This window comes from Ovis canadensis, chromosome 22, assembly GCF_042477335.2.
Source record: "Ovis canadensis isolate MfBH-ARS-UI-01 breed Bighorn chromosome 22, ARS-UI_OviCan_v2, whole genome shotgun sequence".
In the NCBI taxonomy this organism is placed as follows: domain Eukaryota; kingdom Metazoa; phylum Chordata; class Mammalia; order Artiodactyla; family Bovidae; genus Ovis; species Ovis canadensis.
Window position 1 is genome coordinate 32,108,558 of NC_091266.1, and position 25,905 is coordinate 32,134,462.

At 39.5% G+C, this 25,905-nt stretch overlaps 1 protein-coding gene across 1 annotated transcript in view; it reads right to left on the minus strand.

Moving 5' to 3' along the window:
• LOC138427956 (cytochrome P450 2C21-like) overlaps window positions 1-25,905 on the minus strand; it is a 69,798-nt gene that overhangs the window by 42,056 nt on the left and 1,837 nt on the right. Inside the window, exons 2-4 of the mRNA XM_069568083.1 lie at window positions 20,067-20,229; window positions 18,350-18,499; window positions 13,044-13,204 (exon numbers count right to left, since the gene is read on the minus strand). Of these exons, the coding sequence (XP_069424184.1) occupies window positions 13,044-13,204; window positions 18,350-18,499; window positions 20,067-20,229 (474 nt within the window). The remainder of the gene's footprint in view (window positions 1-13,043; window positions 13,205-18,349; window positions 18,500-20,066; window positions 20,230-25,905) is intronic.

Consider the following 25,905-nt stretch of genomic DNA (forward strand, 5'->3'; position numbering starts at 1 on the left):
CCCCTCTCCCGCCTCCTCCCTCTTCTTCTTTCAACCTGGCTTCCTTTCCTCCCTTGAAATCTTTGATGTCAGTACTTGGATCTGAAGTTCTGTGTCTCTATAGGAGGTTTTCTGAGAGACTGTATTCTTGTCTTTAAGGGCTTCCCTGGTGGTGCAGAGGTTAAAGCATCTGCCTGCAATGTGGGAGGCCTGGGTTTGATCCCTGGGTAGGGAAGATCCCCTGGAGAAGGAAATGGCAACGCACTCCAGTATTCTTGCCTGGAGAATCCCATAGACATAGGAGCTTGGTGGGCTACAGTCCACGGGTCGCAAAGAGTCGGACACAACTTCACTTTTTCACACCTCGGAAGGCAGTCTCTTCTCCATTATGGTCCTTTGCAGACTGGACATGGAGCCTGGGGAGGCTTATATGCCTCAGGCCAATCCCACTTAAGATGCCCCTCCTTTCCACAGTAATAACAAGTCCATCCCTTTTCACCTGGGTCCCTCTGGGCATTTTTCCTCAGGCTGTTTCAGAGTGGATCTAACAGCTGGGGCTTTAGTCTTTTGCCTGGTTCTTTTTTGTCTCATTTTCCTCCTCATATTCTCCACCAAAATATACTGTCTGAGACAGCTGCAACAGTTTTTCTAAAGACTTTTTGGTCCGAATGCCTGTTTTTGAAACTTACAGCAGATATCTGGAGATGACTGAGTGAAAAAACTACCTTTTAAGATCATTTCCCCCTCTGTAATTTCAAGATCAACATCAGTAAACTTGCCAAGAGCCCCCTGTAGTCTATCTAGGAATTTACCAGGAGTTTCCTTCTCTCCCAGTTCTATGTCAGTCAACTTAGCATAGTATAAAGTCCTTGTGCTCGCTTGAGCCCTTCAAGAACACATCCGACAATCTGGCTCTGTTATTGGAACCACGTGGCTCCCAGTAGGAAGCAGGGTTATTTCATGTTCCTTCTTTCCCCTTGCCTTCAAGCCATTCATCTCCAAAAGCAGTAGCTTCAAGGGGGGCGGTCCTAAGATGGTGGAGGAATAGGACAGGAAGACCACTTTCTCCCTCACAAATTCCTCAAAAGAACATTTCAATGCTGAGCAAACTCCACAAAACAACTTCTGAATGCTGGCAGAGGACATCAGGCAACCAGAAAAGCAGACCATTGTCTTCAAAAACAGGTAGGAAAAAATATAAAAGACGAAAAGAAAGACAAAGGAGGTGGGGAGGGAGCTCTGTCCTGGGAAGGGAAGCCTGTCCCGGGAAGGGAATTTTAAGAGAGGTTTCCAAACACCAGGAAACACTCTCCCTGCCGAGTCTGTGGCGAGCCTTGGAAACACAGAGGGCAACATAACAGGAAGGAAAAATAAATAAATAATTAAAACCAACAGATTACAAGCCCGACAGTAACTCCCCAAGCAGAAAAGCAGCACAGACGCCTGCATCCGCCACTAGCAAGTGGGGGCAGGGCAGGGAAGCGCGGGAGGTGTGGGCTGCAGAGATTTGTAAGAATCAGGCAGGAACGCCCCACACATAACCAGAAAGATCTAACTTGGGCTAGCAAACCAGACTGTGGGATAGCTACCACGCGAAAAGCTCGAACATAAGACACCACCAGGACCGCACACAGAACAAAGGACAGAACGGAAAAAGCCGGCTGCAGACCATCCCCCACCGGGGACAGGCAGCCAGAGCCGTAAGGGCTGGAAAGGGGCAATTGCAGACCCGGAGAGACTTTACTAACCAAACTGTAAGCAGGCTTCGTTGCTAAGACTTCTGGGGGTGCTGGACAGTCACCATCTGCCTCACAAGGGGCGCCAGTGGTACACCCAGAAAACTGAGAAGCAGAGACAGAAAAGGCGATAACTCGCAGCCACCATGCTCGCCAAACTCCTGAGCTATTCGGACCTGGGAAGGGAGCAAAACACAGTCCCAACCGAATCTGAGCCTCTGAGGGCTACCTGAGCGCCGAACCTAAGTGGCTTAGACCGGGGAGGTGCACATAGCCTAGGGCCGGCCTCAGACGGTTCCTGGCTGAGCATCATAGAACTGGAGCGGTTTGTGAGCCACGAGAAGGGACAGGTCCAGCGGGGCTGAGACACTGTGTGCACATGACAGTGCTATTTGTTTGCAGCATCCCCCCCTCCCCACAGCGTGACTGAACAACTGAGCCTAAAAGAAACAGCAAACAGAAAAAGTTAAACAGAGGGAACCGCCTTGGAAGTGACCCCACACTGCCCGCAACATCAGAGAAGGGCCAGAAATATCTTTACTATTTTTATAATCGTTCCTTTTTTTTTTTCTATTTTTTTCTTTTTTTTCTTGCTTTTTTTTTCTAACTTTTTTTTAATTGTTAAGTCTTCTATTTCTCCTCTAATTTTTATTTCTATAACCTACTATTACTTTTCAAAAAAAAGACTCTTTTTTTAAGGCAAACACCATATATCGTCTTTATGTGGTTGTTGTTGGAGTTTTTTAATAATTCTTGTGGCTTTTTTTTTCTTTTTTCTTTTTTCCTTCTGCTTCTTTTCTTTAATATTGTATTTTTGAAAATCCAACCTCTACTCTAGATTTTTAATCTTTGCTTTTAGGTTTTTGTTGGCAATTTTGTACATTTAAAAACCCAAACTTCACTACCCAACTTTACCTGAGAGCGAGATTACTGGCTTGACCACTCTCTCCTCCTTGGACACTCCTTTTTCTCCACCAGGTGGCCTCTGTCTCTTTCCTCCCCCATCTCTTCTCTATCCAACTCTGTGAATCTCTGTGTGTTCCAGACGGTGGAGAACACCTAAGGAACTGGTTACTGGCAGGATTTGTCTCTCTCCTTTTCATTCCTCTCTCTTATCCTCCTGGACACCTCTGTCTACTTCCTCCCTCTCCTCTTCCCTGTATAACTCCGTAAATACCTCTGAGCGGTCCAGACTATGGAGCACACATAAGGAAGTGACTATTGGCTAGCTTGCTCTCTCCTCTTTTGACCCCACCTCATCTCATTCCAGTCACCTCTAACTACCCCGTCCCTCTTCTCTTCTCCATGTAACTCAGTGAACCTCTCCAGGTGTCCCTCAATGTGGAGAAACTTTTCCTCTTTAACCTAGATGTTTTATCATTGGTGCTGTATAGATGGAGAAATCTAGAGGCTACTGTAAAAATAAAACTGAAAACCAGAAGCAGGAGGCTTAAGTACAAAGCCTGAGAACATCAGAGAACTCCTGAATTCAGGGAACATTAAGCAATAGGAGCTCATCAAATGCCTCCATACCTACGCTGAAACCAAGCTCCACCCAAAGGGCCAACAAGTTCCAGAGCAAGACATACCACGCAAATTCTCCAGCAACACAGGAACACACCCCTGAGCTTCAATATACAGGCAGCTCAACGTTACTCCAAAACCATTGACATCTCATAACCCAGTACTGGTCACTCCACTGCACTCCAGAGAGAAGAAACCCAGCTCCACCCACCAGAACTCCAACACAAGCCTCCCTAACCAGGAAACCTTGACAAGCCACTGATAGAACCCCACCCACAGTGAGGAAGCTCCATAATAAAGAGAACTCCACAAATTCCCAGAATATAGAAAGGCCACCCCAAACGCAGCAATATAACCAAGATGAAGAGACAGAGGAATACTCAGCAGGTAAAGGAACAGGAGAGTTGCCCACCAAACCAAACAAAAGAGGAAGAGGTAGGGAATCTACCTGAGAAAGAATTCCGAATATTAATAGTGAAAATGATTGAAAATCTTGAAATCAAAATGGAATCACAGATAAATAGCCTAGAGACAAGGATTGAGAAGATGCAAGAAAGGTTTAACAAGGACCTAGAAGAAATAAAAAAGAGTCAATATATAATGAACAATGCAATAAATGAGATCAGAAACACTCTGGAGGCAACAAATAGTAGAATAACGGAGGCAGAAGATAGGATTAGTGAAATAGAAGATAGAATGGTAGAAATACATGAATCAGAGTGAAAAAAGGAAAATGAATTAAAAGAAATGAGGACAATCTCAGAGACCTCCAGGACAACATGAAACGCTCCAACATTCGAATTATAGGAGTCTCAGAAGAAGAAGACAAAAAGAAAGACCATGAGAAAATCCTTGAGGGGATAATAGCTGAAAACTTCCCTAAAATGGGGAGGGAAATAATCACCCAAGTCCAAGAAACACAGAGAGTTCCAAATAGGATAAACACAAGGCAAAACACCCCAAGACACATATTAATCAAATTAACAAAGATCAAACACAAAGAACAAATATTAAAAGCAGCAAGGGAAAAACAACAAATAACACACAAGGGGATTCCCATAACAGCTGATTTTTCAATAGAAACTCTTCAGGCCAGGAAGGAATGGCAAGACATACTTAAAGTGATGAAAGAAGATAACCTACAGCCCAGATTACTGTACCCAGCAGGGATCTCATTCAAATATGAAGGAGAAATCAAAAGCTTTACAGACAAGCAAAAGCTCAGAAAATTCAGCATCACCAAACCAGCTCTCCAACAAATTCTAAAACATATTGTCTAGACAGGAAACACAAAAAGGGTGTATTAACCTGAACCCAAAACAATAAAGTAAATGGTAACGGGATCATACTTATCAATAATTACCTTAAACGTAAATGGGTTGAATGCCCCAACCAAAAGACAAAGATTGGCCGAATGGATACAAAAACAAGACCCCTCTATATGCTGCTTACAAGAGACCCACCTCAAAACAAGGGACGCATACAGACTGAAAGTGAAGGGCTGGAAAAAGATATTCCACGCAAATAGAGACCAAAAGAAAGCAGGAGTGGCAATACTCATATCAGATAAAATAGACTTTAAAACAAAGGCTGTGAAAAGAGACAAAGAAGGCCACTACATAATGATCAAAGGATCAATCCAAGAAGAAGATATAACAATTATAAATATATATGCACCCAATATAGGAGCACCGCAATATGTAAGACAAATGCTAACACGTATGAAAGGGGAAATTAACAATAACACAATAATAGCGGGAGACTTTAATACCCCACTCACACCTATGGACAGATCAACTAAACAGAAAATTAACAAAGAAACGCAAACTTTAAATGATACATTAGACCAGTTAGACCTAATTGATATCTATAGGACATTTCACCCCAAAACAATGAATTTCACCTTTTTCTCAAGTGCTCATGGAACCTTCTCCAGGATAGATCACATCCTGGGCCATAAATCTAACCTTGATAAATTTTAAAAAATTGAAATCATTCCAACCATCTTTTCTGACCATAATGCATTAAGATTAGATCTCAATTACAGAAGAAAAACTATTAAAAATTCCAACATATGGAGGTTGAACAACACACTTCTGAATAACCAACAAATCACAGAAGAAATCAAAAAAGAAATCAAAATATGCATAGAAACGAATGAAAATGAAAACACAACAACCCAAAACCTGTGGGACACTATAAAAGCAGTGCTAAGAGGAAAGTTCATAGCAATACAGGCAATACCTCAAGAAACAAGAAATAAGTCAAATAAATAACCTAACTCTACACCTATGGCAACTAAAAAAGGAAGAATTGGAGAACCCCAGAGTTAGCTGAAGGACAGAAATCTTAAACATTAGGGCAGAAATAAATGCAAAAGAAACAAAAGAGACCATAGCAAAAATCAACAAAACCAAAAGCGGGTTCTTTGAGAGGATACAGAAAATTGACAAACCATTAGCCAGACTCATCAAGAAGCAAAGAGAGAAAAATCAAATCAATAAAATTAGAAATGAAAATGGAGAGATCACAACAGACAACACAGAAATACAAAGGATCATAAGAGACTACTATCAGCAATTCTATGCCAATAAAATGGACAACGTGGAAGAAATGGACAAATTCTTAGAAAAGTACAATTTTCCAAAACTGAACCCGGAAGTAATAGAAAATCTTAACAGACCCATCACAAGCACGGAAATTGAAACTGTAATCAGAAATCTTCCAGCAAACAAAAGCCCAGGTCCAGATGGCTTCACAGCTGAATTCTACCAAAAACTTCGAGAAGAGCTAACACCTATCCTACTGAAACTCTTCCAGAAAATTGCAGAGGAAGGTAAACTTCCAAACTCGTTCTATGAGGCCACCATCACCCTAATACCAAAACCTGACAGAGATGCTACAAAAAAAGAAAACTACAGGCCAATATCACTGGTGAACATAGATGCAAAAATCCTCAACAAAATTCTAGCAATTAGAATCCAACAACACATTAAAAAGATCATACACCATGACCAAGTGGGCTTTATCCCAGGGATGCAAGGATTCTTCAATATCTGCAAATCAATCAGTGTAATTCACCGCATTAACAAATTGAAAAATAAAAGCCATATGACAAAGGCCTTTGACAAAATTCAACATCCATTTATGATAAAAACTCTCCAGAGAGCAGGAATAGAAGGAACATACCTCAACATAATAAAAGCTATATATGACAAACCCACAGCAAACATTATCCTCAATGGTGAAAACTTGAAAGCATTTCCCCTAAAGTCAGGAACAAGAGAAGGGTGCCCACTTTCACCGCTACTATTCAACATAGTTCTGGAAGTTTTGGCCACAGCAATCAGAGCAGAAAAAGAAATAAAAGGAATCCAAATTGGAAAAGAAGAAGTAAAACTCTCACTGTTTGCAGATGACGTGATCCTCTACATAGAAAACCCTAATGACTCCACCACAAAATCACTAGAGCTAATCAATGAATATAGTAAAGTTGTAGGATATAAAATCAACACACAGAAATCTCTTGCATTCCTATACACTAATAATGAGAAAGTAGAAAAAGAAATGAAGGAAACAATTCCATTCACCATTGCAATGAGAAGAATAAAATACTTAGGAATATATCTACCTAAAGAAACTAAAGACCTATATATAGAAAACTATAAAACACTGATGAAAGAAATCAAAGAGGACACTAATAGATGGAGAAATATACCATGTTCATGGATGGGAAGAATCAATATAGTGAAAATGAGTATACTACCCAAAGCAATTTACAAATTCAATGCAATCCCTATCAAGCTACCAGCCATATTTTTCACAGAACTAGAACAAATAATTTCAAGATTTGTATGGAAATACAAAAAACTTCGAATAGCCAAAGCCATCTTGAGAAAGAAGAATGGAACTGGAGGAATCAACCTGCCTGACTTCAGGCTCTACTATAAAGCCACAGTCATCAAGACAGTATGGTACTGGCACAAAGACAGAAATATAGATCAATGGAACAAAATAGAAAGCCCAGAGATAAATCCACACACATATGGACACCTTATCTTTGACAAAGGAGGCACGAATATACAATGGAGTAAAGACAATCTCTTTAACAAGTGGTGCTGGGAAAACTGGTCAACCACTTGTAAAAGAATAAAACTAGATCACTTCCTAACACCGCACACAAAAATAAACTCAAAATGGATTAAAGATCTAAAAATAAGACCAGAAACGAGAAAACTCCTAGAGGAGAACAGAGGCAAAACACTCTCAGACATAAATCACAGCAGGATCCTCTATGACCCACCTCCCAGAATTCTGGAAATCAAAGCAAAAATAAACAAATGGGATCTAATTAAAATTGAAAGCTTCTGCACAACAAAGGAAAATATAAGCAAGGTGAAAAGACAGCCTTCTGAATGGGAGAAAACAATAGCAAATGAAACAACTGACAAACAACTAATCTCAAAAATATACAAACAACTTATGCAACTCAATTCCAGAAAAATAAAAGACCCAATCAAAAAATGGGCCAAAGAACTAAATAGACATTTCTCCAAAGAAGACATACGGATGGCTAACAAACACATGAAAAGATGCTCAACATCACTCATTATTAGAGAAATGCAAATCAAAACCACAATGAGGTACCACTTCACACCAGTCAGAATGTCTGCAATCCAAAAATCTGCAAGCAATAGATGCTGGAGAGGGTGTGGAGAAAAGGGAACCCTCCTACACTGTTGGTGGGAATGCAAACTAGTACAACCACTATGGAAAACAGTGTGGAGATTGCTTTAAAAATTGCAAATAGAACTGCCATATGACCCAGAAATCCCACTGCTGGACATACACACCAGGGAAAACAGAATTGAAAGAGACACATGTACCCCAATGTTCATCGCAGCACTATTTATAATAGCCAGGACATGGAAACAACCTAGATGTCCATTAGCAGATGAATGGATAAGAAAGCTGTGGTACATATACACAATGGAGTATTACTCAGCCATTAAAAAGAATACATTTGAATCAGTTCTGACGAGATGGATGAAACTGGAGCTGATTATACAGAGTGAAGTAAGCCAGAAAGAAAAACACCAATACAGTATACTAACACATATATATGGAATTTAGAATGATGGCAATGATGACCCTGTATGCAAGACAGCAAAAAACACAGATGTGTATAGCAGACTTTTGGACTCAGAGGGAGAGGAAGAGGGTGGGATGATTTGGGAGAATGGCATTGAAACATACATACTATCATGTAAGAATCAAATCACCAGTCTATGTCCGACGCAGGATACAGCATGCTTGGGGCTGGTGCATGGGGATGACCCAGAGGGATGTTGTGGGGAGGGAGGTGGGATGGGTGTTCATGTTTGGGATCGCATGTACACTCATGGTGGATTCATGTCAATGTATGGAAAAACCAATACAGTATTATAAAGTAAAATAAAGTAAAAATAAAAAGTTAAAAAAATAAAATAAAAAATAAAAGATGAAAAAAAATGTGACTGAGGGGAAAAAAAATCTCAAAACCTTAATTAGATTTTATAATGCCATTAAAATTGACAACTACAACAAAGTGGGAAAAGAAAAGGAAAGAAGAAAAAAATATCCGAAAGAATCTACAGAACAAGTGGAAACATAGAAATAATAAATGTTTTTCTTGAGTCAAAAGAAAAGAAAAGAAAAAACAAAAGCAGTAGCTTCCCCCAAAACTTGAGTTTTTGAATCAGGAGTCAGTGTCTGTCCCAAGACATACATTACATCTCTCCAAGTAAGGTCCTAAAGTAAAGTTAGTCCCATAAAACTTTCTATGTACTTTTTGGATACTCTAAATAGTCTCAACCACAGTTGGGACTGTTGGAATTTCTACTGAGACTAAGGCCACCCCTCCTGGAAGGGTACCCTGATTCTCAGCCTGTTCAGTTGGGAGCCCCAGATACAGGGGCAAAGTAAGAGAACAGGAGGCAGCTGAAGGCTTCACACCCAAATCTGCACACTTTGTACATAAGTCTGGCATGTCTCACAGAGAGATAAAGAGCAACACATATGCCACTTCAACCCATTTCCTTTGTTTTCTATAGAACTGGTCTAGTTGTAATATGGTATCATAATTGAGAGACCCTTTAACTGGCCAGTGTTCCCCATTTTCCAAAGGATAATGTGGCCATTCAGTATCACAGAAGAAGAACCAGGTGTGTATTTTTTAAACTCTGGGGATCAAACTTGTCCCAAGTTTTTTAACATTTTAAAGGAGTGGTTCTGGATCTGTTAGCTCCCATCTGTAAGAGAGAAAAAAGCAGCATCCACGGCTGTGGCTTCTTTCCGCCAGAAGCGTCCCTCCCTGCTCTAGATGGGTGTGCAGACAGACTTTCCACTGAAGCTTTCCTTCCCTGGTCAGAATTAGTCTGTCCCTTACTGACAAAGACATCTTTCTCATCCCTCCCAGTTCTACCACCAAGATGGGGTGGAGATGCACCAGGGGTAGACCTGATGGCATCCCAGATTGATTTCTAGTTCCTTACCACCATGACCTTTATTTGATTTGCCAGAGTAGTTTCCCAGAATGTTTCCCAAGCTAGGACTACTAGAGGAAGCATCCATCTTATGTGTGCCCATGTACATTCCTAAATACAGTCCTGACTGCAGTAGAAGTGGTGAGACATAAAGAGATGAACAACAACCAAGATGTCCCTTCTGAGTAGCACCATGCCAGTATATGTAATAGCAAAGGTGGTAGAGGGCTGGACAGTGAGGAAAATGATTTTTGTCCTCAAGCTACTAGGTCCATTCCTTTCAGTTCCTTTCCACAGATTCCACAAAAGGAATATCTAGGGAGTTGAGACAGAAGCCATTGGAGAGCTTTCTCTGGTCTTCTAATAGCTAGCACTACCAAAGGAAGAAGCCCATTGGACTTCCAATCTGAGCAGATCCTGCAATTCCCAATCGATGTCCTCAAAAGTCACCAGCAGTGCTTTTATCCACATAGGTAGGAGGCACAGCCATGACAAAGACTGACTTTTAGGACTGTGGGCCCTGAGTTAGGCAGTCAAGAGAGTGACCCCTAGCCTGAGAGACATTCCTGGAGTTAGAGCTCTGGCTGGCTCCCAAACATGCTCTTGTAAATTGTGCCTCCTAGCAAGGCTAGGCGCTTCCACACTTGGGGTCTAAGTAAAAATATGTAGTATTGGCATGAATCCCAATTCCCTTGATAGTCTATGATCTGACAGATTAGGTTCAGTATCAGTTCATTAGCTCAATCATGTCCGACTCTTTGCAACCCCGTGAACCACAGCACGCCAGGCCTCTCTGTCCATCACCAACTCCCTTAGTCCACCCAAACCCATGTCCACCGAATCGGTGATGTCATCCAACCATCTCGTCCTCTGTCATCCCCTTCTCCTCCTGCCCTTTCCCAGCATCAGGGTCTTTTCAAATGAGTCAGCTCTTCACATCTGGTGCCCAAAGTATTGGAGTTTCAGCTTCAACATCAGTCCTTCCAATGAACACTCAGGACTGATCTCCTTTAGGATGGACTGGTTGGATCTCCTTGCAGTCCAAGGGACTCTCAACAGTCTTCTCCAACACCACAGTTCAAAAGCATCAATTCTTTGGCACTCAGCTTTCTTGACAGAGTAGGTTAGTAGGCAGTTATGGAATGGTCAAAAAGACCAGAAAAAAAGTGACCAAGAAAGGAAAGTTCACTCCACAAGCTTTGCCCATTTCTGGCCACTCCCCTTGAAGGGAGGTTGAGTGCCTCTTGGCATTGGCAGGTCAGCATAAACCCCCAACAAGGCTCCCCTTTGGGGAGCTGCTTTCAATCATTATGAGGCACCTCATAACCACAGAACGGGGCTCATCACTTGTTTCGTGCAAGGCATGTCATTCATTCACACAAGCACACCATAGCGTTAGTAAAGTATAGCAAAAAAAATGCGTATACTGAGAAAGCAGAGAGGCTAGAGCTCTTGAGTGTTCTTACCTTGTCCTGAAAATCCCGGATGAGCCCCCAAGATGATAGCTTGTGGTGAACTGTGTCGGATTCGTGATCTCAGAAGAAGATTTAGCTTCAGGACCAGGGATCATTCTTGATCACTCAAGAGCTTTTGTGTAGCAGTTTTATTAAAGAAAGAAAAGGGACAGAGAATCCTTCTGACATAGACATCAGAAGGGGGATGGAGAGTGCCCACTCTTTTTCTAGTTTTATGTGTAAGGTTAGATTGCTTACTTGGTATTTTTCTGGTTTCCTGAGGTAGACCTCTTTCACTATGAACTTCCCTCTTAGAACTGCTTTTGTGAGTCACATAGATTTTGGAATGTTGTTTCCATTTTCATTTCTCTCAAGGTATTTTGACTTCCTCTTTGACCCATTGTTGTTTAGTAGCAGCTAACAATATAACAACATATTCAGCTCCTGTGTGTTTGTGTTTTTTTCCAGGTTTTTTTTTCTTGTAATTGATTTCTAGTTTCATGCCATTGTGGCCAAAAAGATGCTCAATATAATTTCAATTTCTTAAATTTACTGACATTTGTTTTGTAACAGCATATGATCTATCTTGGAAAATGTTTCATGTGTACTTGAAAAGAATGTGTATTCTGCTACATTTGGATGGAATGTTGTATATAAATCTATCAAGTCCATCGTGTCTAATGTGATGATTAAGGCCAATGATTTCTTATTAATTTAGTTTGGCTGCTCTGTCCATGGAGCTGCAAAGAGTCGGAGACGAGTAAGTGACTGAACTGAACTGTTCTGTCCATTGATGTAAATGATGTGTTAATGTCTCCTAGTATTATTGTACTACTGTCGATAACTCCATTTAAGTCTATTCACACCATACCATTTTTTAAATGAAGAAAATATACCAGAAAGACTAAGGAAATGCCTATATTACCTAACTTACTTTTATTTAGGCATTTTACATCTTCAGAAATGTACACATTCATTTGACCATCATAGTCCTAGAGTCTACAGAATCCTTTTTAAATAGTATCTTCATGACTTAATACCCTCAGTAGGTACTGAAGAAATTTATTCAGCTGCTATCTTAGAGAATCAAGAAATCTAGTTTTTATATCTAACTCATTCTTCTTTTGGTTAGGTTATTTTGAAAATAAGCTCAGTATTTCCAGGTGAGTTTTCTGTTCCATAGACTACTTGCTCTCTAGAGTCCTTCCCAGGTAGAAAACATCGTAACATTATGATCCATGGAATTTTAGTTGTTAGTAGTACAACATAAGTTATTTTTCTGACAGTTTACTAATAGTAAAAATACAATATATATACATCCTATTTATACACATAAAAATCAGGAGAAAAAAGATTTCTCAAAAAAAGAAAAAACCTTGCTATAATTGTTGCACTATTTTTTATTGCTATTCTTATATTTTGTTTACAAATTCATTTCAACACATTCAATTGCTTTGATAACTCACTGTTGCTCCTGCTGCTAAGTCACTGCAGTCATGTCCGACTCTGTGCAACCCCATGGATGGCAGCCCACCAGGCTCCTCCGTCCCTGGGATTCTCCAGGCAAGAATACTGGAGTGGGCTGTCATTTCCTTCTCCAATGCATGCGAAGTCATTTCAGTCATGTCTGACTCTGTGCAACCCTATGGACAGCAGCCCAACAGGCTCCTCCAGCCACAGGATTCTCTATGTAAGAATACTGAAGTGGGTTGCCATTTCCTTCTCCATGATAACTCACTAAGTGGTACCAAACAATAGCACAAAGAAATGTGGTAATCACTTTAGATTAAAAGTTATTTCTTATTTAAAGAGAACCTTGACCTTACCTCAATCCAGGGGGTGCTAAAAATTGTTGCATTTTCATGAATATACTTTGCCAAGGTTAGAAAGTTTTCATCACTGTATTCAAAACGATTCCGGAATATAATGGAGCAGATCACGTTGCAGGGAGCATAGGTCAGAAGGAAAGTAGGATCACATGGAGATCCTAAAAATAATATATGAAAGTTGGAATATAATTTTCAAGTAAATCTTATGTTTACTGTATAAAATAATGGAGAAAGTTTGATTCCTAAGATTTCTTTTTATTATTAGAACAACCTGGACCTGCCATCATCACTATAAATTCAACATGCCTAGAGAGTTGGACAATAAAGAAGGCTGAGTGCTAAAGAATTGATGTTTTCTAACTGTGGTGCTAGAGAAGACTCCTGAGAGTCTCTTGGACAGCAAGATTAAGCCAGTCAATTCTGAAAGAAATCAGTTCTAAATATTCATTGCTGCTAAAGCTGAAGCGCCAATATTTTGGCCATCTGATCCGAAGAGCTGACTCATTGGAAAAGACTGTGATGCTGGGAAAGACTGAGGGCAAGATGAGAAGGGGCTGACATGAGTTCGAGCAAACTCTGGGAGGTAGTGAAGGACAGAAAAGCCTGGCATGCAATAGTCCATGGAGTTGTGAAGAGTAGGGCATGACTTAGCAACTAAACAACAAAAACAACAAAATAAAATTGTGTTTCCCTAAGCAAAATTATACAATCCGGTGTAATTTATTTATTAAATTTCTCCCAATTATTCTATTTATATCATTCTCCAATTAAAGCCACAAGGTAACACACAAGAAGAAGATCATTTTGAAATGTCTTTAAAATTATAAAATTTAGCTCTTGGTGTTGATATTCTTCAAAATACCCAGAAGAAACTGACCAATATAATAAGAAGGTAAGGAGACTGAGGAGAATTGAAATCATATTTTACAAAATTCATTGAAAAATGTTGAATGTGCCTTTCTCTCAGAAGACAATGAGAGGGGTTGAAGACTAGAGATGGCATCAAGAAAATCAGGGAACATTTCATGCAAAGATGGTCACAATAAAGGACAGAAACGGTATGGACCTAACAAAAGCAGAAGATAGTTAGAAGAGGTGGCAAGAATACAAAGAAGAACTATACAAAAAACATCTTAATGACCCAGATAACCAGGATGGTGTGGTCACCCACCTAGAGCCAGACACCCTGGAATGTGAAGTCAAGTCGCCTTAGGAAACATTACCACAAGCAAAGCTAGTGGAAGTGATGGAATTCCAGTTGAGCAATTTCAAACTCTAAAAGATGATGCTGTGAATGTGCTACACTCAATATGCCAGCAAGTTTGGAAATTCAGCAGCGGCCACATTACTGGAAAAGTTCAATTTTCATTCTGATCCCAAAAAAAGGCAATGCCAAAGAACGTTCAAACTACCACACAGTTGCACTCATCTCATACGCAGCAAAGTGATGTTCAAAATTCTCCAAGCGAGGCTTCAACAGTGTGTAAACCATGAACTTCCACATGTTCAGACTGGATTTAGGAAAGGCAGAGGAACCAGAGATCAAATTGCCAACATCAGTTGGATTATAGAAAGGGCAAGAGAGTTCCAGAAAAATATCTACCTCCGCTTTATTGACTAGACCAAAGCCTTTAACTGTGTGGATCATAACAAACTGTGGGAGATTCTTCAAGAGATGGGACTACCAGACCACCTTACCTGCCTTCTGAGAAACCTGTAAGCAGGTCAAGAAGCAACAGTTAGAACTGGACATGGAACAACAGCCTAGTTCCAAATTGGTAAAGGAGTACATCAAAGCTGTATATAGTCACCCTGCTTATTTAACTTATATGCAGAGTATATCATGTGAAATGCTGAGCTGGGTGAAGCTCAAGCTAGAATCAAGATTGCAGGGAGAAATATCAATAACCTCAGATATGCAGATGATACCACACTTATGGCAGAAAGCAAAGAAGAACTAAAGAGCCTCTTGATGAAAGTGAAAAAGGAGAGTAAAAACACTGGGTTAAAGCTCAACATTCAGAAAAATAAGATGATGGCATCTGGTCCAATCGCTTCATGACAAATAGATGGGGAAACAATGGAAACAGTGACAGACTTTATTTTAGGGGTCTCCAAAATCAACGCAGATGGTGATTGCAGCCATGAAATTAAAAGACGCTTGCTCCTTGGATGAAAAGCTATGACCAACCTAGACAACATATTTAAAAAACAGAGACATTACTTTGCCAACAAATATCTGTCTAGTCAAAGCTATAGTTTTTCCAGTAATCATGTATGGATATGAGTTGGACTATAAGGAAGCTGAGAGCTGAAGAATTGATGCTTTTGACTGTGGTGTAGGAGGTGACTCTTTAGAGTCCCTTGGACTGCAAGGAGATCCAATCAGTCCATCCTAAAGGAAATCAGTCTTGAATATTCATTGGAAGGACTGATATTGAAACTAAAACTCCAATACTTTGGCCACCTGATGAGGAGCATTGACTCATTCGAAAAGACTCTGATGCTGGGAAAGATTGAAGGCAGGAGGAGAAGGGGACAACAGAAGACGAGATGGTTGGATGGCATCATAAACTCAATGGACATGAGTTTGAGTGGACTCTGGGAGTTGGTGATGGACAGGGGGGCCTGGCATGCTGCAGTCCATTTGGTTGCAAAGAGCCGGACACAACTGAGCAACTGATCTGAACTGAACTATAAACAGGTTAATAATATAAAATAGAGAATATGACACCATTTATTGTTGTTTGAGTCCTGGCAACTTTTAACTCTTACTTTTTCTTCTTCTACTCACACATGGACTAGCTGATGTGATTGCTTCTTTGGCACAAGCAGGAAGTTTAAACCACACAAACCCTGGTCTATACATTGGAACCCTCTTCCCCACTCCAGCCCCTAACCACCGTTAATATCCCAAGCCGGTATCCTTTTCCGGCTTTCTCCAGGCATTTTTCGGTCGGTTTTCTAGCTACCGTGCCTTACCCCGAAAGCCTCATTATGTGAGTAATAGAACTTTTCATATCCTGTTGAGATGTGTGTATCACTACCAACCTCAACAGCTATACTAAATTTTCAGTGGGAAATCCATCCTGCTTCTGCCTGGCAACTAGTACCACAACACTTTACTACAGAATGAAAAAACTTAGTAGGGATCAAAAAGTAGAAATTACAAGAAAAAAGGTTCTGCCCAACGTGTGAAATAAACTTACGACAGTTAGTTAACCAGTGACAAACTGGGCTACCCCAAGAGGATGAGGTCTCCATAGTTAGGTGGATTCGAGCAGTCTGGGTGGTCATAGGCAAGGAAGCTGAGAGAAGGTCATATTCACTATGGGAAAATTTAACCAGTTAATAATAAGCTGTTTAAAAGATACTTGCTCCTTGAAATAAAAGTTATGACAAACCTAGATAACATATGAAAAAGCAGAGACATCAGCTTGCTGACAAAGATCCATCTAGTCAAAGCTATGGTTTTTCCAGTAGTCATGCATGGATGTGAGAGTTGGATCATAAAGAAGGCTGAGTGCCAAAGAATTGATGTTTTCCCATTGTGGTCCTGGAAAAGACTCTTGAGAGTCCCTCGGACAGCAAGGAGATCAATCAAGTCAATCGTAAAGTAAATCAACCCTGAATATTCATTGGAAGACTGACGCTGAAGCTAAAGCTCCAATTCTTTGGCCACCTCTAATGCTGGGAAAGATTGAGGGCAGGAGGACAAGGGGGTGACAGAGGATGAGATGGGTGGAGGGCATCACCAGCCTTATGTACATGAATTTGAGCAAACACTGGGGGATATTTATTGAAAAACATTGAAGCCTGGTGTGCTGTGGTCCATGGGGTCACAAACAGTCAGGTATCACTTAGTGACTGAACAACAACAACATGCTAAAACCTAGTATTTATTGATTTGTTAACTGCATTTCCAAAATTTTACTCTAGAAAATAATCAGGGATGTTCAATAATTAATATAGATTGCATTGTTTAATATTATTAGCAACAAAAAACAGAAAGCAATCTATTTGGCCTAAAATGAGTTATGATACATGCAAAATAATGAACTACTATTCTATTTTGTTAACAATATTCATGATAAACATTTAAAAATTAATCATGTGAAAATATTTATTTAATATGTTAAATTTGAGCAACAGAGTAGAGAACAATCTATGCAAGATGAGCCTTGTGTTCTTCTTCTGCCAGATTTCCCACCCATTCCTAGATAATATGGACCAAATTCAAATGAGTTCATTGACACTTTATTGCCATCTTGAGAAACTTACTCAAAAGAAGAAACGCAAATCAAGCAAATATTTGTAATAATTGCATTATTTATATGAGTAACACCAAAAACTGAGGGGCAAAACCGATCTGGACAATAATATAACACTGATTAAAAAAAAAAAAAAACTTGAAGTTTAGCACCGTTTAGAATATAGTGTTATTAAGTTCATAATGTTCTTCAAATTTAAACATTTTGTTTTACAAAAGCACAGTCTTAAGATCCTCATCTTACTCCTTCCCTGTCAAGTCAGGAGACTCACCCCTTTCTCTCCTATCCCCTCTTCCTGTCCTGCTTGGGCATCCACACATGTGGATGTGTGCTACTGAAGCTCCCTCCCCACACACCCACAGGGGAGCTGTAATACAGGCCTACTCAGAGAGGGATTTAGTGGAAGCCCACACCTGAACCACTAATTTTGTTTCAGTTTTACTAAGATATCACTGATAGACAGGACTGTTCAAGTTTAAGGTGCTATATAGCATAATGACATGACATGCATATGTTGCAAAATATTTTAAATGCTTCTCAAGAAGTTACCTGAGAACTTAGACTTTCAAGTTACTAGCAGATTACCAGAATCCATGTTCTCCTCTTCTTCCTGTGCACACAGCTAACCACATTTCCCAGTTCCTTGTACATTTAGGTGTGGCCTTGTGACTGAGTTACAGCCCATGCGATAGGAAAGAACTTTTGTGTGTGAGTGCCATATCTCACCTATTAAAAACATTATTTGTTCTTTTCTTTCTTCTTTACTACCCCCCCGCCCCCCCCACCGCTCTACCATTCAAAGAGATGAACTCTGGGAGCCACAGGAAGGCATTCATATGTTGAAGGCAACAAAGGCCCTGGAAACCAGGTGCTTGAAAAGGCCATTATGCCAGCAACTTCATCTCCTATTACTGTCATGGGAGCAGAAAGTCAACTTCTGTTGTATTTGAGCCGTTACCACTCTGTAGTCTACTTGTAATAGCATTTGGTCTGCCCAAGCAGTTACTGCTAATTACATGAAGAAATACCCACCATTGGTTTTTTTTAATGCTTCCACCAAACACAAGGCTTCCTCTTGAATTCTGTGTTCAATAGTCCTCTTCCCCATCCCCATATTTCTCAAAATCATGAGGGAGAAACGTCGAGTTTGCTTCCATTGTTCTCCATTGCTGAAAATAATTCCTATCAGGATGAAAACCAAAAATAAAGAATCATCCATTGCCATGAATTCTAGCTGAGTCTTTAAACCAGGAAATAACAGGACACCTCAGCCAGGATTAAACATAGTGGTGACAGCCTCAGGAATTCCTATCAGGCCCTTCATCACCTGCCTCCTCCTCTCTTAACCCAGCTTGTAGCTTACTGTCAAGACTCTTGGTTTTATATATTACTGCACTCTTCCTTATCCATTAGCTCCTGCAAAATTCAGAACAACCCTAAGAACCAAGTGTTTTTTCTCCAGTTTACTTATGAGGATGCTGAAAATCATAGAGGCAAAATGCTTGCTCTTTGATGATTCAGCTAACAATCCATAGAGTCCAAGTTATAGGTTAAGTTTTCAGCATTGATTTGTGCACTGAAAATGAACTGTAGGAGAAACAACAAAAGAGTCAATTCTTAAGACAGGGATAAACAGCACTTGTGTATTGAAAGGAAGCTCATGAAAATCTATCCCTCGAGTAAGGGACATGGCCATAGCTATTCCCATTTTGACATTTTCCCTCTATTTGCTAATCTCTTCCCCAAAATATGGATGTCTTCCCGTGTTCTACCCTGTGGGTCCCTGCCACCCACTTCTGATAACCCCACAGCTAGGCTAGGTCTATAATACAAAGCATAAAGCACAAAAATGCTCTAAAAAGAGGGTCATGTGGAAACACAATAAATATAAATTAGAATATTAAAGAAAATCTTCAGAAACCAAATACTTGCACTGTCTGTCATCTGTTTTTTACATTGTACCAAGAAAGTTCAATGTCAGACTTCCAGAGCCAAGGACAAGATCAGAGGAAAAGAAAATGCTCATAAGGACCTTGTCAAATAAGACCTTAAAGAACAATGTAAAGGATGAAGTGACCCTATTCAGGCATTATTTTTGTAAGAACCCAGTGACCCACAGAGGATGGGACATTTTAAGGTCTAACTATTAAAACACTGATGACCAATAGAGCAAGTATTTGATTTCAAAAGATTTTATTTAATATTCTAATTTATATTATTGTCTTTCCCCATAACCCTCTTTTCAGAGCATATTTGTGCTTTATGCTTTGTATTACATTCTACTGGATAAAAAAATTTGTTGTGCTTTTTTTTTTTCTAACAAGAATAGGAAATTGAATACAATGTACATACTTCAAACTTTTGTTGGTTCCATGTATATATTATGCAAGCTTCCAAAACTAGTCTCTTAGCAACCATGACTCAGGCCAGAAAGCAAAATATTCAATAAATAGGATAATTTATTGTCATTTTCCTCCTTTCTTTTTCTCTCTGTCTCTTTCTCATTTTCTTACCTTGCCATAATTTATTAATAGAACATTAGTGGTTGGAAGATTTGTTTTCACTGCACTTAATGTTTCATTCAGACTGTGTCATCTTCATAATTTTAAATATGGATTAATGATCCATAGAAAACTGTTTAACGATGATGCCTTCATAAACTTCTCTATTACCTATAATTTCTCAATTCCTTAGCCTGTTTGAATCTTTCAACCTACAATTCCCACACACTCCTCAAATAGAAGCATACCTAATCCCTGGTTGATGTTGTCTGCCACTGGTAAACTACCTCTGCCAGAAAATTCCTCACTCTGATCAATCAGGACTTGCTTCACTGCTTCATATCCATGCAACACCACAGTGGGCTTCATGCCAAAATACAGAGTGAACACAGGGCCATAATCTTCTGCTAGCTGGAAAAGGAACAGGGGATGCAAGAACAGTGAGCATTTCAAACTGAAAATGTAGATAATGTAGGAAAATGTAGGTAATGTGGGAAATATTTTTAATCTTCTTAAGATTCACCCATTATAAAAGTTTTCAATATCCAGAACAAGTAATTTAATATGACATCACTTTACTACAATGATAATTATCATTATATTATTAGGAATACTGTAATTATTATCATCACCATCAACAGTTATTCTTTATTCAGCTCCTACTCTGTGACAAAGGCCATAGTATGAATTTCATTAATATTATTCTATTAAGCTTTTTTCTGCTAAACCTATAATTGCTCCTTCCTTCTGATAGTGGCAATAAATGATATGTTTCTTCTGTTTAAAGGAAGGTGCTCCATCTCTCGCACATGCAGACTAATACCCATCCCCTCATCATCCATTCTCTACATCTTTAGCACCAGAGAACTCTCTAAACCTTCAAAAGACACAAGGACGTAGCCACCGACATTTTCCATCTTCCCAGTGTGATGATGTAAATAAGTTTCCACGAACTGAGATAAGCAGAAGGGATGTGCACAAATTCTACACTGGCATAAATGGGTGACAACACATCTTTCATTTCTCCTCATATCCATAGGTTGAAATGACAGCGTGGAGATGACCCCTCTGTGACTGCAAATGAGAACAACAGCCTTAGAGCACAGAATGGTAAACCACAAGACTGAGAAGATTCGGTTCTCTGAAAGACCTGGTGGAGGAGAGGCAGCCCGGCAGCACTTAACTCTATGCCTTCTATGTGGAAGACAGAAATAAACTGTTTTCCTTAAGTCACTGCATTATTGTGGTCTTTCTGTCATGGCAGCTTATTTAGTGTACTACATGGTATAGACTCACTCTTTCAACTTGTCCAATATTTGAGTTCTTTTGCCACCTTATAATTCACTCTCCCTACAGCAACCCATTTCACAAAGCAAATGTTAAAGAACACCATATTTTTATGCTAAAGACCTATATTCTTAAAATCCCTGTAAGATCTACATACTCTGGTCCCTTCTTACCTGCCTAATCTCATGTCACACCACGCTCTAACCTACTCTCTGGGCGACAAATTGGTCCTCTTTCAGACATTCCAATAACTAAGTCTGCTCCAGACTGAAAAAAAGATGGAACAAACATTTACCTGTATTTTATCCAGTTAATGTCTAATTATTTTTCAGATCTCAGCTCCAATTTCACTTCCACGGAGAACCCTTACTGACTATGCCTCCTACCTGTAATCCTTTAAACTACATCACCTTTTTCTACCGTGTTCTTATTACATGGTTTGTAATCATGCACTTATTTGCATGATTGTTTCATAAATACATGCCTACCATCTAGACTGTAAATTCTGTACTGCTCACTCTTTTTTGTTTGTTTTAATTCACTGCTTGGATAGTTAAAGAAACTGCCTGCCATGTGGGAGACATGGGTTCAGTCCTTAGGTTGAGAAGATCCCCTGAAGAAGGGAAGAGCTACCCACTCTAGTATTATTGCTTGGAGAATTCCATGGACAGAGGAGACTGGCTGGTGGGCTACAGTCCGTGGGGTTGCAAAGAGTAGGACATGACTGAGTGATTAAATTTTCACTCTTTCACTTTGAAAATTTCCAGCATCTGACACACCTGGGACTGAAAATAGGCATTCAGTAACTTGTTAAGCTCAGGTATTAATATTTGTGCATGATAATTATTATTCATATTTTTAAAAAATAGACATTAAAGCTCAGAGATTTTTAAAATTTGACCAAGGCTGTGAGTTAACAAGTGTATGAGCTGGGGTGCTGACACAATCTCTTCAAAACCAGAGTCTGATATACAGAAGGAGAAGCTTCCAGGGGAGGTACTCTCATAACTACCTTTCCCAGAGAAGTCAGATTTCAGGTAATTCCTTCATGATTTAAAGAGCTATAGAACAGTTATTCATTCATTGAGCAAATACAACAAAAACTGTGAGATCTCTTGAAACTTGGTTATTTCTTTGATTTCAAATCAATGTATTCTTTCAGGAAATTTGGGGGTTGTTACTCTGTAACTATGCAGTTTTTAAAAATTAAAGCAATATCATTGCCATTAGAATTCACCAAAAATAAATGCTATAAAGGACACATAGGTCACAACATGGACAGAGAATTCCTACTTTTGACAGTTTCAACAATGATCTCATTGATCTTGCTCCATTCTGGCAGCCTTTAACTGTATACCATCTAAAATCATATCTGGGTGTCATACATCATGGACAAGTGGGATTAATCCCAGGGATGCAAGTATGGTTCAATATTCTCAAATTAATCAATGCTATACACGACACTAACAAATGGAAAAATAAAATTATATGTTAGTTCAATAGATGTATAAACGTTTTTTATAAAATCCAATATCCATTTAAGATTTAAAATTCTCCACAAAGTAGGTATAGAGGCAACATACTTCAACATAATTTAAAAATCGTGTATATGATAAGTCCACAGCTATCATCATCATACTTTGCAGTGAAAAGCTGAAAGCATTTTCTCTAAAATCAAGAACAAGACAAGGATGCCCATTCTTGCCAATTTTAATTGAAATATCATATTAGAAATCAAAGCCATAGCAATCAAAGAAACAGAAATATAAGGAATTGAAATTGAAAATAATGAAGTAAAACTGTTCTTATTTGTAGGCGACACAATACTATCTATACCAAATTCAAAGTTCAGTTCAGTCACTCAGTCATGTCCGACTGTTTGCAACTCAACGGACTGCAGCATTCCAGGTCTCCCTGTCCATCACCAACTCCCAGGGTTTACTCAAACTCATGTCCATTGAGTCCGTGATGCCATCCAACCATCTTGTCCTCTGTCGTCCCCTTCTCCTCCTGCCCTCAATCTTTCCCAGCATCAGGGTCTTTTCCAATGAGTCAGCTCTTAGCATCAGGTGGCTAAAGTATAGGAGTTTCAGCTTCAACATCAGTCCTTCCAATGAATATTCAGGACTGATTTCCTTTAGGATGAACTGGTTGGACTCCTTGCTGTCCAAAATTCTAAAAATCCCAACAAAAGTCTTCTAGAGCTCATGAATGAATTTGGAAAAGTTTTAGGATAAAAAATTAACATACAGAAATCTGTTCCATTTCTAAACACTAAGAACAAACTATCAGAAAGAGAAATTAATAAACCAATCCCATTTATCATCACATAGAAGAGAATAAAATTCCAAGGAATAAATCTAATTAACCAAGGAAGTAAAAGACATGTACTCAGAAAACTATAAGATGCTGATTTAAAAAAACAAAACAAAACAAAAAAGACAATACAAATGGATGGAAAGACATAACATGCTCATGGACAAGGAAAGTTAATATTGTTATAAAGAACACATTACATATTATCCAAGGAAATCAACAGATTCAAAGCAAATCTTGTCAAAATGCCAGTGTAATTTTCAAAGTACTACAACAGGTAATTCTAAAATATGTATGGAAACACAAAAGATCCCAAGTAGACAAAGATATCCAAAGAAAGAACAGAACTGAAAGTACCATACTCCCTGATGTCAGACTGCAGTACAAAGTTACAGTAATCAAAAAGAATTGTTCTGGCACAAAAATGGGCACAGGTCTATGGAGCAGAACATATATCCCAGAAAATAACCCACACTTACATGAACAACGAATCCGTGAAAAAGGACACAAAAACATACAGTGGGGAAAAGGACATTTCTTCACTAAGTGGTGTGAGGAAAACTAGACAGCTACATGTAAAAAAAAATTAAATTAAAATATTTCACATGCTAGTAAGGTTAGGCTCAAAATCTTTTAAGATAGCTTCAGCAGCAGATGAATAGACACCTTCCAGATGCAAAAGCTGGGTTTAGAAAAGGCAGAGGAACTAGAGATCAAACTGCCAACATTCATTGGATCATAAAGAAAGCAGGTTCAGTTCAGTTCAGTTGCTCAGTTATGTCCAACTCTTTGTGACCCCATGAACTGCAGCACGCCACATCTCCCTGTCCATCACCAACTCCCAGAGTTTACTCAACCTCATGTTCATTGAGTCAGTGAAGCCAACCGACCATCTCATCCTCTTCTAGGAGAAAGCAGGCGAATTCCAGAAAATTATCTATGTCTGCTTCATTGACTACACTAAATCCTTCTACTGTGTGGATCACGACAAACTGTGAAAAATTCTTAAAGAGATGGGAGTACCAGATCACCTTACCTGTCTGCTGTGAAACCTGAATGTGGGTAAAGAAGCAGCAGTTAAAGCTGAGCATGGAACAATTGACTGGTTCAAAATTGGGAAAGGAGTAAAACAAAGCTGTATATTGTCACCCTGCTTATATGGAGAGTATATCTTAATATATATGCAGAGTACATCATATGAAATGCTGGGCTGGATGAATCATAAGCTGGCATCAAGATTACCAGCAGAAATATCAATAACCTCAGATATGCAGATGATACCAATCTAATGGCAGAAGGGAAGAGGAACTATAAGCGGGTGAAAGAGAAAAGTGAAAAAGCTGACTTAAAACTCAGCATTCAAAAAATGAAAATCATAGCATCCGGTCCCATTTTTTCATGGCAAACAGAAGGGGGAAAGTGGAAGCAGTGACAGATTTTATTTTCTTGGGTTCCAAAATCACTGGGGACAGTGACTGCAGCCATGAAATTAAGAGATGTTTCCTCCTTGGAAGAAAAGCTATGACACATCTAGACAGCATATCAAAAAGCAGAGACATCACTTTGCTGACAAAGGTCCATATAATCAAAGCTATAGTTTTTCTAGTAGTCATGTATGGATGTGAGAGGTGAATCATAAAGAAGGCTGAGCACTGAAGAACTGATGCTTTTGAATTATGGTATTGGAGAAGACTCTTGAGTCCCTTGGACTGCAAGGAGATCCAACCAGTCCATCCTAAAGGAAATCAGTCCTGAATATTCATTGGAAGGACTGTTAATCAAGCTGAAGCTCCAATACTTTGGCAACCTGATGGGAAGAGCCAAATCATTGGAAAAGACCCTCATGCTGGGAAAGCCTGAAGACAAAGGAGAAGAGGGTGGCAGACGCTGAGATGGTTAGATAGCACCACTGACTCAATGGACATGAATTTGAGCAAACTCCAGGAGATAGTGGAGGACAGAGTATCCTGGCATGCTGTAGTCCATGGGTCACAAAGAGTCAGACAAGACTCAGTGACTGAACAACACAGAAACAAATATTTTCTCATACTATATATAAATCTTAACTCGAAAAGGGTTGAGGATTTAAATGTAAGACCAGAAACCATAAAACACCTGGAAGGAAACATGGGCTGTATACTCCTTGACATGACTCATAGCATATATTTTTGGATCTGCCTCCTAGTGAAGTGAAAGTGTTAGTCACTAAGCTGTGTCCAACTCTTTGTGATCCCCTAGACTGGACTGTAAGGAGATCCAAGCAATCCATTCTAAAGGAGATCGATCCTGGGTGTTCTTTGGAAGGAATGAGGCTAAAGCTGAAATTCCAGTACTTTGGCCACCTCATGCGAAGAGTTGACTCATTGGAAAAGACTGATGCTGGGAGGGATTGGGGGCAGGAGGAGAAGGGGACGACCCAGGATGAGATGGCTGGATGCCATCACCGACTCGATGGACATGAGTCTGAGTGAACTCCGGTAGTTG